Here is a 16277-nt window from a genome sequence, read left to right on the forward strand (position 1 = left end):
TCCTTCTAATCCTTTTGTGTGTAACAAGGAAGTTGTGTGTTACAACACCTTCTTCAGTTCACTTAAAAGAATGTGAAGCCTTTGCTTTCGGAAGGGAGAAGCAATGATCTCCCATATGATGGAAGGAGCTTGCTGTCAGGCAATGAGCTGATCTACAGAGTGGTTGTTTGGTTGTGGTTGGGGTTTTTGTTTGTTTGTTTTGGTTTTGGTTTCCAAAACTACAGTTGATGTGTAGAAGTGGAGAAAATGCATCCTAGAAGAAATACAAAGGTGAACATATGGAAAGCTTTTTTCCTCCTTTGCATTTTTCATTTTTGACATTTCTCAAGAAGAATTTTTTTTTCCCTAGGGTGATAAAATCTTACTTTCCGTTTGCTCTGAGGGCTTTCAAAGAAAATTGTGAAATTGTGAGTGCATTCACCACTGCTTTTTTTAGCTTTATTCAGAATACTCAAGGTACCTTCAAATTTAGAAATCAATTTAAAAATTAATCTATTTTTCTTCATAGTTCTAGTTAGATATTTTTCTGTAGGACTTACTTTAAGAGTCTTACTCATTTCTTATGAGTATAGTGAATTGTATAATTCCATTTATTGTAATTAATTTACAACAATTTAAAACTTGTGATGTGGAGATTAGACTCGAGTCCATGGTTGTAAGCTGGTGTTGAGAAATGATACCACTGCTAGACTAATTATACTCAGTAATTTTGCTTTTTTATTCTTCCCACTAGGCTCAGAAATGGTACATAGAACTTGGTTTTGCTGAAACGAGATATGAAGAAATGAAAACTCATTTGGCACAGGTTGTCTCAGAATTAGACCATCTTAAACAAGAAGTTGGGGACAGAATGCTTGGAAAGCAGCGCTGCAAAGTAATGGTATGTATGTAAATGGAGTGGAGAAAAGCATATTCCTTTGGTGGGAGTGGTTTGGATGCAGAGATACTCATTATTTTTATTGGCAATAGATTTGAAGCAAATATAAAGCATGAGTCACTGGAGCTATAAACTTGAAAGTGAGTAGATATTATGCAAGGTAGACCATCTGTCTACAGGACAGTCCAAAGTCTGGGCACTGAATAGACATTATAGACACCTCAATTTTTTTTAGAACGACTCTTGTCCTGCTCTCTTTAAACAGTCATTTTCTGAGGCACGGATTTTCAGATCGCCTTAATTAAAGGTGTTTGCCTTCAAGCCCCTCTGCCTTTCCCACTCAGCGGTTGGAGAAGTCTCCAGTGTTTCCAGTATTTGGCCTTTTTGCTTTCCAGCCCAGAGTACTAGATTTGTGAAAACAAAACTAAGCTGTGATGTGGGACGTTTTGTGGAGCGACTTCCACTGTGAGTGAGCAGCTGGAGTCTGTAATTGATGCATGCAGCTCAAGTGTGTCCCCAAAATCCAGGGAATCTTTCTATCACAAGAGGGAAAGAAAGCCTCATCGGAATGTATTTATACCACAGAAATTCTAGTTTGGCTGGAAATGAAAGCTTTTTGAATTTTCAGGTGGCTCTGTGTCTTGATAAAGTTTGTATGTTTTCTACCAAAATGAAGCATTTTATGGAAAGAATTTAATTATTGAATAATCTCCTGTAAGCAGCTTTCATGAAGACTTTTCAGCTAGCCCTGAAATGATTTCTGTCCTCCTTGACAGGAAAACTGCAATAAAGTAATATGCAAATTTTACCTCCTGGAAAAGTAATTTTGTAACAACCTATATAATATTTGCAAATTTAGCTTGAACAGGTTAGATAGATATGGCTTTGGAAGAAAATAAAACCACTTTCTGGGCTCAGTTCAGATGCCTAAATGTCACTTTTTATTCCATTTAAATGCCTTAGGGCATCCTTGCTGAGGGTGTAGTTGGCCACGTGCAAGTCCTATGCAGTTATTTCACATTAGCCTGTGCACCTTACGCGGCGCTATGTGCTGATGTTTAGACAACTGAATTCTGACTGTCAGTTGAAAATGAAGCACAGATTTTTCATTTCGTTATGATGTATTGACAGGTAACATCTTAAAACAATGAAATCTATTTCAAGTAAGAAGAAGAAAATCCCGAATTGTTTGCAAATATACAGATGTGTATCACGGGGTTTTGTTTAAGTTAACACTCAAGCTTTTGGGGCACTTTTGGGCAATGGAGCTTTAACCTTTTTAAGCATCTTCAGTCAGGGAGTGTTTCCATTTTTTATTTAATGATGTACTTTTTGTCTGGGAAAGAAGAGGATGAGGAAAATACCATGACTCATCCTGGGGCTTTTATCACTGCGACCCTGGTCTAATCAATCTCGATGTGTCCAACAGTGGCTATTGTTCTTTTCTCTTAACACAAGAGGGAGCCAAAAAGTTTGGTACGAAGCATGTGCGACTTGCTTGAATGCTGTGCGTAGGGGACTTGCTTCATTAGGAGGAACAGTATGAAAATGTCATATTTGTGTTTTTATCTGTGTTGCAATGATGCGTGGCAGGCAGAGTGATGTGATCTATCCCTTCAGTTTGCTGGTTTCTATGGAGCGGTGCCTTCAGTATGTTGTAGTCACCGAGGATGTCAAAGTTGGAAAGACTGTCAGAAAGCGAGGGAAAATTAAACTGTATTGCTGTGCATCAAGGCTCTTCTTGGTTGTACCAATCATAACATCCATTAAAATCAAACCACCTTCCTACGTGTTTTGTCAGAAGGTTATATGGCTTTACCGTAGTATATTATAGGTCTGACTAGAATTTTTAGCTGCATCACTGAAATGCTTAATCTTTTAGACTTGCTTATATAACACGTTATTAGAAATCTTTAATGTAAGTTCACAACAGCATAAATGTTTCTCACAAGACTTTCTTCACCCTCAGATTTTTCCTCATTCTTAATCTATATGTTTAATTTGAGAGTGTCACTTCTAGGAACTGACCTTATGATGCTGACCGTCACTCTAAATCTCTCACTAATCCTTCCAATCTAAGTGCATGAAATTGAAAAAAAAATTGGAGAGTGGGGGAGGAGGAGGAGTTACATTCAGAAGCTTGTCCTTCCAGTTGTTCTGTACCACTATTACAACATTTTAATCGAATAAATATTTTCTTTTAATTTTTTTAAATTTATACTTAAAATCTGATTAGTTTTATTAATAATCCTCTAAAACAAAAATATAACTGTAAGAGTGGTATTTGCTCTCTGAGATAAATATATGTGGAAAATCAGGGGGCTTATTATATAGTAGTTGGAGCAGGAGACTGGGGACATTTGAGTTCTACTCTTACTCGCCGAGTGACCATAGGTTGGTCACTTAATCTGTCTGTGCCCCAGTTTCCCCAGACATGAAATGATCATAATACAATACTTGCCTTGAAGGAGCGTTGTGAAATCCCAGTCCTACACCTGCTCTCACAGGGGATCAAGAACTCCTTTCTTATAAACAATTTTAAGATTAGTGCACGATATCAGTGCTAATATGTTTATGAAAGTTTGAAGTCACATGTTTTATATCAGCTTAATTTCTTTTGATGTACAAGGCAGGTACATATACTGATGCAGAAGGTTTGTGCTCTAAAACATGATTGAGAATATTTTCATTATTTTATAAATCTAATTTGAAAATCTGTGTATTTGCTCTCTAGCCTGTTTATGCTGTGAAAGATGGCCAGGAAACAGAGGAGAATAAAATAGCCAATAAGAGATTACAGCAGCAAGTGCTGACCTTGAAAGCCCAGCTCAGGGACCAGGCTGCATTACAAAATCAGTTGCACGACTTGCAGAATGAAGTGGAACTCCTTCAGGCTCAGCTATGTGAAAAGGTATAATAAAGCTCTTTTCTGTGTGCGTAAGTGGGTGGACAAATGTGAGCTTAGGCAGATTCTACTTCTTTCTTCCCAAAGGAGAGAATCAAAATGGTCGTCTTTCCTGGGAATGAGTCTGAGGATAATTAAATGGTTTGCAGGCATATGAAAGTGCCCCTGACTTCAGAGAAATGAGAAAAAGATGTAAACTGCCTGGGTGGTCAGTGTTATGGAAAGATGATAGACTATAATAAAAGTTGCCGCCAGTTTTTGCTATAATTCTGATAGCATAACGCAAGTGAAATGGTGCTGAAATTTTTTACAGAGCCACATCTTTGGCTTAAATAATCAGGATTTTTAACGTTCCTGACTCTCTTGTTTCAGATTAGGAATCACAGTGAGCTAGTGATAGAATTTTAATAGAGTTATTTCTAACTTTTTTTGGTCCAGCTACTAGGGTTACACATTAAGTGTCTTTAACACATTTTTCAGTTAGGTGCATGGTTTGTATTTTTACTAATTAACATAGTTATTCTGGTGAGAATTTGTATACACAAGTATACTGACATGAGCAGTTTTCACACTTGTGCGTTATACTTGACGTGGCAAACCAGAGCAGGTACAGGCATTAACATTTGCAGAGCTTCTGCCTTAGAGCGTGATGGCAAAGCTACTGCTGTCAGTGTGACTAAAACTGCTGAACTCTTTGGTGGCAACAAATTCCTGCTAGGACTTTTTTTCCTTTAGAATTTGTTTCCGTTTTCTTTGGAAACTAGTTTTTGAAAAGGGGTGATAGTTACAATGTGAGCCAAATTGGAATTGCCCATCATACTCTGAAACAACTAATAAATGGCATTTTCTCAATAGTATTCTTCATATTATGATATGATGTGTAGAACATGCTTCTCCTCTGTCTTTCCTCTGAAATACAAGAGATCTTCTCTCTACTGGGTGCAAGCTTCATCCTACTTCCTCCACAGTAAATCCGCTTGTTTTACAGTTTTTGGGGGTTTGGTTGTTGTTGTTGTTGGTTTCATTTGTTTTGGTTTTTTGGGTTAGGGTTTTTTTTTTTCCCTAGCCTAGTCATGTGCTGTGATTTGCTTAAAACCAGTCCTGTACGGAGGGTTAGTGGCTTCTCTCAGGCATTGATTAGGATGCCTCTTAACAGAATAGTGGTGCTAAATAAATTTTTTTTGTAGTGTCTGGTGTCTGTAGTGATGGATGGTGCATGTCAGAAGGTAGGTGAGTAAAGGGTGAGACGTGCTATCCATATAAATGGGCGACTCCTAATTGTTACGTTGCATCGACAAAATGTTTTGCTCAATGCCTCATCAAGAACTGAATGTCGCCAATGCAGGACTTATTGCCAGCTTTTTCTTCCTTCCCTCAATGCTAGTGCAAAGTAAAGGCATGTCTCTCCTGCCCTATCTACTACGTACCTTCCCAAGCCCACAATTTATCAGCTCAGGACCATGAGACCTCTTTCAGCATAATTGAATTCTCATAAAGCAAGTCTTTTTTTTTTAATGCACATAATATTTACTGTAGGCTTTATAGAAATACAAATTTTCAAGCAAAATGAATGCAAAGGAATCTGTACTTTATTGCAAATAATATTGTATTGTTTTGTAACAATACATCCAGAAATGGATTTTACCTGTCAGGATACTGTATTTTTTCTGCATAATCAGAAAGCAAGTTTCCCATGAATAATAAACATTTAGATCATCAGGTACAGGCTAGGTCATCTGGCTCACCTCCTGATGGAGGACATGCATCAATCGCACCAGAGTAGAAAGTTGCTGATGTTTACTTCTCAGAGCCTGACGTGGTATACGCATTCAGAAAATCCCTCTTTGTTTCTTGCATTCTACAACATAATATAGATAAGAAAAGAGAAAACTTTTGCCCAAAAGAGTATTTTTGAAGATTCACGGAGCCAATGGGAATATGAGTGCATAATGAAGGATATCAAGTCTTTGATGTAACGCTGCTGTGATGTAATAACCTCACTGATATAGGGCTCCATCTAAAAAGATCCGAAAGCATTTGGAAATATGTAAGACCGACATTAATGCTAGTAGGGCAGTGTTTGTGTGCCAGGGCCTATCCGTGTACAACCAACTCCTTACTCCGCTTCATCTTGTTTGTGATGCAGGGTCACACAAGTATGCAATGTGTATGTATCGGAAGTCAGGTCTAAAACAAATAGCAAAAAACTGCTACGGTATTTTAAAATGACTCTTCAATAAATTAATGCAGAATGTTTTTCAACCTTTCAGGACAAAGAACTTCAGAAGAGAAAGTCTGAAGAGAAGTTGGCGCTAGCTCCTCTGAAGGTACTGTATTGTCCTGAAAGCCGACGCAGGACCTACACAAAGGTGTATGTATCCCTTTGCTGACAGGCGCCTGCGCGTGTGCCTGCCTTCTGCAGCTCCCCCTGATTTAGCTGTTTGCTGGTGGGCTCTAGGCAAGGGCTTGCTGACGTGTTTGCGATGGGTACTCTTCAGCCTGTCAAAGGAGTGACCCTGCACTTGGAATGGGAACGTCTCTTTCCAGTTTACCTGTGCACACGTAATGCTGTTGCAGGGCGGAGAGGCACCTAATGGCATAGAAACATAGGAATGCAATCTATAGCTTTGGGTCGAAATGTGTGAAATTACAAATCAGATACAAAATATAATCTTGCAGGCTCAGCATGGAGTGAAGTCAATGTATATGTGTTCATGCCGCGTAGGCTAAGCTGGCTTGCCTCACCCGAAAGTGCCAGGAAAGGAACGGCCTCATTACCAGGATGCATGACAAGTTTCACAGGCGAGGAATCACTGACTCTGCATTTGATGAAGAGGTGGAAGCCTTGGTGAATGACATGGTCCTGGCAGAGTACGCAGTCGCTTTTACACCAATGCGTGATCAAGAGGTAGGTGTTCGCACTTCCTCGTAGGATCCTCCCATTCCCACTATTGTTTTAAGTCAGCGATTGTATTTTTTTAAAGTGTTTAGTGAGACTCAGTGTATAGTTATAAAATATATCTCAGCACTTAATATAAATATTGCTTCAAACAAGTCAGTGGATTTGGCTGTTTGACTGCTGTTTTGGTCAGGGTTTAAAGCTTCTGGAGCTTACCACAAAGTACGTCAGTGCTCCATGCAAAAACACTTCCCTGATATTTTGACAAAGTATCTTAGTGGATAATGCAAAACATATGATTCAATTTCACTTTTTTTTTTTACAAATTTTCTATTTTTTTTCCTGCACAATGCATCATCTCAGATTTCTGAAGAAATCAGAAAAAATGGTCTACAATGAATCATTTTAAGATTTGAGTCAACTCAGTGGACATTCATATTCAAAGGGGAGTTAGTTACTTCTGTTTCACTGGCCAGAGGAAAGTGGTTCAAATGGGATACACTCTGCCTTACATGTGAAGCTGTTCAACATTATCATTAAAAGTTTGGATGCCTGGAATATACTTCATATTTTTGGGGTAGCACCTACCTGAAGACGTTCTTAAGGACAAGAATCTGAAACTGGCAACCTGGAGAAACAGGAATTCCCTTGTAGTACTTCAGTAATCTTCAAGCAAGCTCTTTTTTTTTCCTTTCATTTTTCTCTCTCTTATTATTTTAAACAAAGCATGTAAAAATAGCCAAACAATATTTGGTAATGTTTGTGTCACATATACTCAAGCAGAATCTTGCTGGTTAAAAGGGGAAAAAAATAATGTATGTTGCCTTACACATTTGTAAAATATTGGGAAAGTGGAAGCCTACCACTACAGTATGTGGAACATAGATTCATACTGGTTTTTGTACTTCAGCTAACACAATGCACTGCAAAATGAGTACATAAAAATAAAATATTTTTAAATTACATTGTTATATATTTTTCATCAGCAGAACTAGAGGTGCTAACAATGGGCATATAGTATAATAAATCCACAGGATTATTTTCCTGCTTGTTTTACATTTTTACACACGGAATGGTATTCTGTATCACTCTGAAGAAGTTTATTCTTCCAGTGTTATTAAGTGTTGCAAGCTATCACTCAGTCACAGAATCATAGAATCATTTAGGTTGGAAAAGACCTTTAAAATCGTTGAGTCCAACCGTTAACCTCACACTGCCAAGGTCACCACTAAACCACGTCCCTAAGCACCACATCTACACATCTTTTAAATACCTCCAGGGATGGTGACTCAACCGCTTCTCTGGGCAGCCTGTTCCAGTGCTTGAGAACCCTTTCGGTGAACAAATTTTTCCAAATATCCAATCTAAACCTCCCCTGGTGCAACTTGAGGCCGTTTCCTCTTGTCCTATCACTTGTTACCTGGGAGAAGAGACCGACATCCACCTGGCTACAACCTCCTTTTCAGGTAGTTGTAGAGAGTGAGAAGGTCTCCCCTCAGCCTCCTTTTCTCCAGGCTAAGCAACCCCAGTTCCCTCAGCTGCTCCTCAGAGGACTTGATCATAGTTGTCACATTTGTTTCTGTGACAAGAAATAATTTAACTGCATGGTAAGGAAAAGGTAGATTGATTCTTCAAAGTAAATGGCATTCAGTTTACCTGTAGTAATTAGGAAAATATACAAGAGAGTTTGCTGATTCATAAATATAATTTTTTTTTGCTTGCCTTCTACTACCTATATTTGACAAGTCAGGTTTTTATATGCTTTGGGTTTTATGTGTCTTCATATCTACATATACCATCATCCTATCATGGGCAACGCTGTCAATGTAAGATGAAAAGGCAGTGTGGTTGCAGGATGGGAGAGGGCTCTGTGTCTGGCTATGTCTCCTTTGAGTATGTCAAGTCTGGGTCCACCACTGTCTTGCCCAAGCTCACACTGAGAATGAATGTTTTACGTGACAGTAGTTAGTAACTCATCTGTCAGGAGGGAGATAATACTTCACTGCCTTCAGACATTTTCTCAGACATTGCTGTGATAAATGAGCATTAGGGTAAAGCTTCCCAATACAATAAATATCAAAATACTGTTCACATTCAAACTGTCTCCCTCAGTGTCTAATTATCACAAAACTTAGCAGCTCCAACAGGAGAGAATTAGGTTGAATCTGTATTCTGCTGTCCAGTGAGTTCATTTGCACATTCAATTCCCTGCTTCAATAGATATTTAGCTATTCATGCTAAGTGGAGCACAAACCCCTTCCCATAGTATGCAGCACCGTAGTGGCCAGAGGTCCCACTTGGACTCAGGCACACTGGGATTCAAGCCCAGTTTTTTGGATCCTTCAGAGAACAGACTGACTCTTGCTGGGCACCATGACACTGAGCTTTGGACAGTTCAGGTCTGTGATAAGTACTGTAATTAGTGATTCCATATGTAACGGGAAGCCTTCCAATCAAGGCAGATCTGTATGTTCCCGTGAAAAATTTAGGTTTCTGTGGATCAGTTTTCCAATGGAAAACATGTCAGTGAGAAAATATTCAAGTGTTACTAGTCCTAATTTAATAAATAACGGTTACATTGACAAAGATGAGAGACTGTTTCATATTAATGTGATACATTCCTTTAGTTTTAAAAATCCTGTACTGAATTCTGTAGACATATGTTAAACTGAACTGACTTTTCATCTCTGAGGATTCATCTTTTGCGTTTCCATGCTTATTCTCGCTGGAATTCACATCTAAGGTTCCAGCGCTATGCCCAGCTTTTACTTACATAGAAATCCCTTGAAAGCTCATTCTCTTCCTTCCCCTCAGATTTTCACTTCTAAATCATTCCTAATATTTGAACGCTTCTAGAGAAAACTCAATGGACAGATGCATTGGGTTTTTTCTGTCTTAAATTAAAGATTTGCAACTGATTTTATACATTTCTGGAGCCAGTGACAAATGGAAGTCTCTTACACATTGGCAGCAGACCTGTCTGCTTTGGCTTACTGATGAATTTCAACTGAACATTTGCAGTGATGTATGAAGGGCTGATCCAGAGCCCTTTGAAGGGAAAAAGGGCTCTGTGTTCGATTCAGTGTTTGACCTTTTTAAATTCAGTACAAAACTTTGTGCCTGGTTCTCAGAAGAAAATAGGTTTAAAAATTCTGTTAAGAAGTCTTTTTCCATCTCCACTGTGTTGGAATTATATGCAGATTAGATAGATCTGCCCTAGCAGAGTGCTATGGAGCTCTGGCTTCAGTGGAGGGCTTATGGGCATCAACAAGTTGCTCATGCTTAAAGACAAAGTTCTTTGCTCATTCAGGACCCAATGGATGGTTAGTCATTCCCTTCTGTTTATAAAACTGTACACCATGAAACTCTTTATCTGTAATTTAGTTTAACTGAGTAATTTAGTATAATTTAATTTTAGTTCAGTTTATCATAATAAACATATACTATTGCACAAAAGGGGTTTTATTTCAATTCTTTTTCATCCAGAGAAAACACCTATGTCACTGTAGTAAAAGCAAAAATTGTGTGCAGGATGTTGAAGAAAAGCTTCATTGTGTCTACCTCTTAATTTTGAAAAAAAAAAAAAAATTAAAAAAATAGCCTTTTGGGGAGATACAGGAATGACAATGTATGTCTAATATGGACTTGAAACTTTTGGAGGCATGAAGAAGTTAATTTCTGAGTCTTTGTGACATATTTTCCATTTAAAAGACCTAAACTGAGAAACCATTGGAGCCCCTTGTAGTGGAGGAGTAATAAATTTGGGCAACTGACATAATTAAAACCTTGTCTTATTTTTTGTTTGGAAAATTAAAAGAGTGTGTCTGAAGAGGACACATCCCAGGGACGAGGGCTGCCTCCAGCGGGTTCATGTGGCACTCAGCATGGTGCCATAGATGGGATTCACATGCCCAATGTCAGACGCAGAATATGTGGCCATTTTTGGCCTTTTGTCATGTCTCATTTTAATCAACTTCTTTTAAATGCTGTGGGTTTTGGGGTTTTTTTCCAGTTGGAAAGACCTTGTCTTCATCTTTCTTTTCTTGCTGTTGTAGGATTAATCATGGGCATCATTAGCTGCGATTGTTTGTCTGCCTTTCCCAGTGGAAAGCACACAGGACAGCATTCATCAACCAATGTTAGACACTCGTGTTCACTAAACAGCTAACAAAAAGGACTGGGACTGGGATTTGCAACAACTGGTTTGCTTACGTTGGTAACAATAGGAAGCAAGAGAAGATGTGTCATAGGAAATGTGAAAGAGAAGGCTCCGCTCTTTTTCTGAATTTAGATATCTACTTGCAATTTAAGAAACAGGCTTTACCCAGTTTGACTAACTTGAACGTGAGGCTGTGTCCATGCTGCTTTTGATACATTGGAGAACCACACAGAGGAGCAAGAGAGCTTGACTTGCCCTTCACGAGAGCTCATCCCAGCCAGTGCAGCTGTGCAGTAATTTTGGAGACCTTTTCTGTCTCTTTCGGGGTGTGTGTGGAGAAATAGGGGTACATTCAATTCTTCCCCTCAAATGACTGGGCCACATGTCCTGGTTTTATGTCAACAGCCTCTGTCCAGATGACTGATGGCTGTAATGGATAATGCTGCTGTACTCATTCACTTCAATCTGTCTTGGCTGGAAGGCTTTGACTTGATATATTTTATATATTCTTTCCATAGTGGATCTAAAACCATTGTGGCTATTTGCCCTCATTTTTCAGGGCTGAGAGGGAATTTGTGCAAGCAGCATAGGGATAAATGGTAGTGGTTTTTATTGCTTTTCATGGAGTCATCCTAAACCTTACGGATGGAAAGCTCCAGGCAAAGAATGTGTCCAGTGTAGTGAATTACTTGTTTTACAGAATAGAGTATCAATGTGCAGAACAGCATAGCTTAATCCTCCTTTGTATCGGGGGATTTCTTCTGAGATACTGCTTGGTAGAACAATTTTTTTTTCTTTTTTGTTCCTCCCTCCCCCTCTTATTTCTACTCATTTCTTTGCAAGAAACCACTTACTACTTTCCCATGAATCATATTTGAAGGAAACAGGCCTGAAATACCATTCTGTGATGCTCTCCTTAAAATGACTTGTGCATGACTGGTGAGATCAGATTTTCTAACACTGAGGGTGAGATATATTTCATGTTTGATGTCTGTACTTCAGACAATCACATCTGTGGTGTTTCTTTTCATACTTAGTGGAGAGAGAGAGATACTTACAAGGAGGTTTCCTGCTCATTTTAAGTATCTGCTTTAGAAAAGGTGAGAAGAGCTGGAGAAGCTGGACTCCATTGGTTGTGAAGCGGGCCAGGAGGAGATGTGCTTCAGCCGGATGAGTCCCACTGTCAGAGGGGAGTTTAATTTGGGGGTTTCAGCCTTTCGGGGACAATGCTGATCAGGACCAAGGGACCTTTCAAGACAAAGTTTTTCACAGGAAGAGGCTTCTTTTTCTGACATTAGAGAAAATGTGACTTGAATCTGTTGGAATTCCAAGGGGATGAAAGAGACAAGGTGATGGTTGTTATTTAGTAATTTTTTTAAAGAAGGGTAAAATACATTGCTGAGACATATGTTATTTTTGACCTTCAGAAAGATTATTAAAAATACCAGAGGGTATAAAATACGGATTAAAAACAGTTAAGGGCAGTCTGGCCTTTTCAGTGAAATAACTGATAAAGCTGTTCAATAGTTATCTAAATGTCTGTTTGTGCAGCCAACTCAAGATTTTGTGGTGGCTGAGCAGAGCCATTTTAAAGTTAAATTTTGTTTGGTTGACAAAGATTTAGATGTTTCCTGACTGCATACATAATACAGATATTTTAGCAGTGTTTTTTTCTCTAATACATGGGCAACAGTGTGCGTTTGTCTAGAACAGTAAATGCAAGTAGAGTAAGAGCCATGACTAAAAAAAGAAAAGCTTTAAAAACTAACCTTCTTTTATTTTCTGATAAAAGTTAGAATTTAGATTAAGATAAAATGTGCAATTAAAATATCCAGATTAATTAAAACATTTTAGTCTTATCTCTGACAACAGTGTCCTTTTATTTTTGTAATGTTGGGGAAGGTAATGTTTTTTGGTTTTAATGTCAATCCTTTGTAGAACTTGGCAGTACTATGCAAGTTTACACTTCTTCAAGTTTAGTGGAATATCACACTACTTTCATTTCTTCCCAGGTGGGGTAATTTGTGGAAACTTGAGAGGAAAACAATGAACATCAAAGGAAAACAGAACCAATACTGTAAAAAAAACCCCAACCAAAACAAACAAAACCCAACAAGAAATTAATGTCTGAGTATTGAGACAAAATGCAGGATTTTTGCCTGGCTCCATCCATAGTGCTATAGAAAATGTGATCTTTAGCATTGCACAGAGTCTTATGAAACACTGAAGAAGAACCTTTTTGAGAGAATCATACCAGCTTTCAAATATAGCACAGACCTGCGAAAACTTCATTAGTGTGGTAGCAGCTTCACTCATCGGGGTTTGCATTAACCTGCCTTTCTACTAAGTTTCACTACTTTGGCCACAGCAGAATTCGGTAATCCCAAGAGAGAAAAGGGTTTGTGGGTTGAACAGTTGAAGGAAATAGAAGGAAAGGAAAGATGCTGCAAGGAGGTGGTTTTTCTAGAAATGAAATGTGCCAATGTCACAGCTTTGATTTGGTGCTGTGTTTTTTCTGGTTGCTTTACCAGCTCTCCTGCCTACGAGGAGGATGGTGATTTGCCTTTGCACGGGTCATTGAGCTTCCAGAACTTGTTCTGCTCCTGCTGGCTGTCATTTATCACCAGGGATGCCTCTAACTGTGCTTCCTGTAGTGAGGAAATTCTCATCAAATAATTTTAGATCAAATCTCTTCATGCCTCAAAATATTTCAGGGCTGCCCTTTGTAACTCCTCCACCACTTTCAGCCAGCCAGCATTTTTTTGTGAGTGCTAGGGAGATACTGCACTTATAACCTTGGTTAGAAACTTCTGAAGCCGCCTTTGGCTTCTGTGTTCATAGGGGAACATCCAAATGTATAGCTTTCACTCTCCAACTGGTCTATGCCTGTGATGCTAGGATAAGATTGGGTATTAATGCCATCCTACCTAAATAAATGCTGCATCCAGATAGTGTCACAGACTCCTCCTGTAATCAGTGTAGAGAAAGTAAGTCTTTTAGGGAAGAGCAGAAATCTAAATTATGTGCTCAAAGTTGGTTGATATGCATGGTCCTTCAATTCCATCTTGTTTGCTGGCCTGAAGAAAATGAGCCAGGTGGCAGCTGCTCCTGGGAGTGTCTCAGCTGGCCGAACATGCTTGTGTTTGGTACTTTTAACAAGACCAATATCAGCAGAATTGGTTCCCTCCTGTCATGGTGGGGAGCCAAGACCAGAAGGTGAAATAGGATCAAAGGCAGTGTTCTTTCCTTGTCTTTACCACTCATGTCCTCTCACACAGCGTATCCTGGGGAAGGGTCTGTCCTGCAGCACACCGGGTCTAAAGACAGACAGGCACAGCTCACCCTCCTGACCCTGTGAGCTGAGCACCAGTTGTTGGTGTACTTAAGAATCATAAGACACGTACTTCAGGAGGCCCGTGAGCTTTGAGGGTTGCTTTGCCAGCAGGAGATGAGAGCGATGAGCTTCTTCAGGTCTGGCTAGCTTGTACACGTCATCTGCTGGGATTCAGTGTCACCTCCACAGCTTGGGCCAGAACAGCACCACTGATACCTATATGGTTTAACTCTGGTGTTGGAGCTGCTCTTGAACTCCTTGCAAGCAGCATGTGTCTCAAAAAGCTCCACGGTGATCACTCCTGCAAGACGGTGAAACTTCTTCTCTTGGCAATGGCAACAGCTTACACAGCGTACATTCTTCTTCATGCCGTAATAGAATTATATTTTGATGCATGAGCTTGCCAATAAATGCCAGTCTTTGGGGGATCACTTCAGAGCAATCTTACACCACTATGGCATTTCAGAATCCTTGGATTTATGTTTTTTTTTTTAAATGGACACAAGTGATGTAGCTAATGCTCATTAAAGATGTACAGAGGAAAAACAATATATTATTTTAAACAAAATGTGTTTTACATTAAGTAACCATATTTATAGTATTTGCATTTCTGGAGCTTTTGCAAGAGGGCTAATGACCTCATAATTAGATGTATTAATTTTGGAAAAAAATAAATAATTATTTTAAAAACCCCAAAGGCTGAAACTGTCATTAACAACCTTAAATTTGTTTTTCTGTGCAATTACAAGAAAAAAAATGTAACATGCTGTAGCTTCAATAAATTTGTATTTTAATGATAAAATGCTACTGCCCTGTGATAGTCATTTATGTTCAGGGAGATGTTCTCTTCCTGCTTGCAGCTGTTATGAAAAAGTGCATAATTAAACAAATGCCATTTCTCTCTAGATCTGGCTTCAATTCAATGAAGATATTCAAGAAGGATAATGTTTTTTGTGGTGTTAAAGTTGATTTGGAGGTGAAATAAGATTAACTGAATTAATATTATTTTGATTCAGAATAGGAGGGTCTGCTTAAGAGTTCGTGTAATTGAACTAATACACTTTAGAAGTCTATTCAGCTTGACTTTCTTGAGCATTCATAGGTAAACGAACCTGAATTTGTGTAGTGTAGAGTGAGAGAATATGTGTGAAAGAATCGCAATAGAAATTTTGAGATTCTTTAAGGGGAGAGCTAACATTATGCAATTTTTTAAATTAGATTTTTTTTCTACTTTTTGTCTAGGTTTTCTTAATATCCAGATGCAAATTTTGGCTGTAGTTAAAGCTTAGAGATTTTTTTGTTTGTTTATTTTGGGGAAGAGTTGATGAATGCAGGAAACCTTTTTAGACAGATGCAGGAATGCTTCACATCTAAAATAATTGGTATATTATCTTTTTTCTTATTTTGGTAAATGTAGTTTATTTACATTTAATTTCTGCGAACATTTATTGTAATGAATTAATCCAAGTGGTTTCCACTAATCCAAAATAAGCAGTGTTGGAAAACTTCATCTAGCTTGAATTTCTTAAAGTGGTATTTTCTCTTGCAGATGCCGCCTTCTTCCACAGACATTTCACAGGCCAGTGGGCAGCCAGAGCATCGTGAGACGTCTGTCAAAGTGAATGGGATGGCTGGGTCAATACCTCCAAACTCTCAGCAAGAGGTGCGGAGCACCCACAGTTCTCGCATCGCTCCAAATGGGTATGCTTGTTCTCCTACAAAATTAATAAGCTCAGAGAGGATCGTAGCCTTGCATCGAGAACTCAGACAAAACCGTCGCAAAAATTGCCAGGTCAGTAAAAATTTTGCCATCATTTTTAGTTTAGTGAAATCTATTATTCTTGGCAGTCGCTTTATAGATCATATAGATATTTGAATGATTGCTTTCAGAGATGCAAACTTAGTTGTTAGTTTAAATAAGCTGAGGATAATAAATGCTTAATGTTTTTCATTTTACATTTTCCTCCCCATTGTTTAGGAATGGCTTGAGGCATGTAAAAATAATTTAAAATTTTTGGTATGCTCGCTGGTAAGACCGTCTTTGAAAATTGTTAGATGTTTCTAAAAAAAAAAAAAGTTATCATGTTTATCCTCTCCTACATT

At 38.6% G+C, this 16277-nt stretch overlaps 1 protein-coding gene across 4 annotated transcripts in view; it reads left to right on the forward strand.

The window, feature by feature from the left end:
- The window catches only part of C4H4orf50 (chromosome 4 C4orf50 homolog), an 84356-nt gene that overhangs the window by 15772 nt on the left and 52307 nt on the right, over positions 1-16277 (forward strand). For 3 of the 4 annotated variants that reach the window (XM_054825236.1, XM_054825234.1, XM_054825235.1), the window contains 5 exons: positions 734-880; positions 3612-3788; positions 6053-6109; positions 6508-6690; positions 15724-15966. In XM_054825236.1, coding sequence (XP_054681211.1) covers positions 734-880; positions 3612-3788; positions 6053-6109; positions 6508-6690; positions 15724-15966 — 807 coding nt within the window. Of the gene's footprint in view, positions 1-733; positions 881-3611; positions 3789-6052; positions 6110-6461; positions 6691-15723; positions 15967-16277 lie in introns of those variants that run through there. The other variant, XM_054825237.1, reaches the window with a different exon arrangement.

This window comes from Grus americana, chromosome 4, assembly GCF_028858705.1.
Source record: "Grus americana isolate bGruAme1 chromosome 4, bGruAme1.mat, whole genome shotgun sequence".
Taxonomy (NCBI): Eukaryota; Metazoa; Chordata; class Aves; order Gruiformes; family Gruidae; genus Grus; species Grus americana.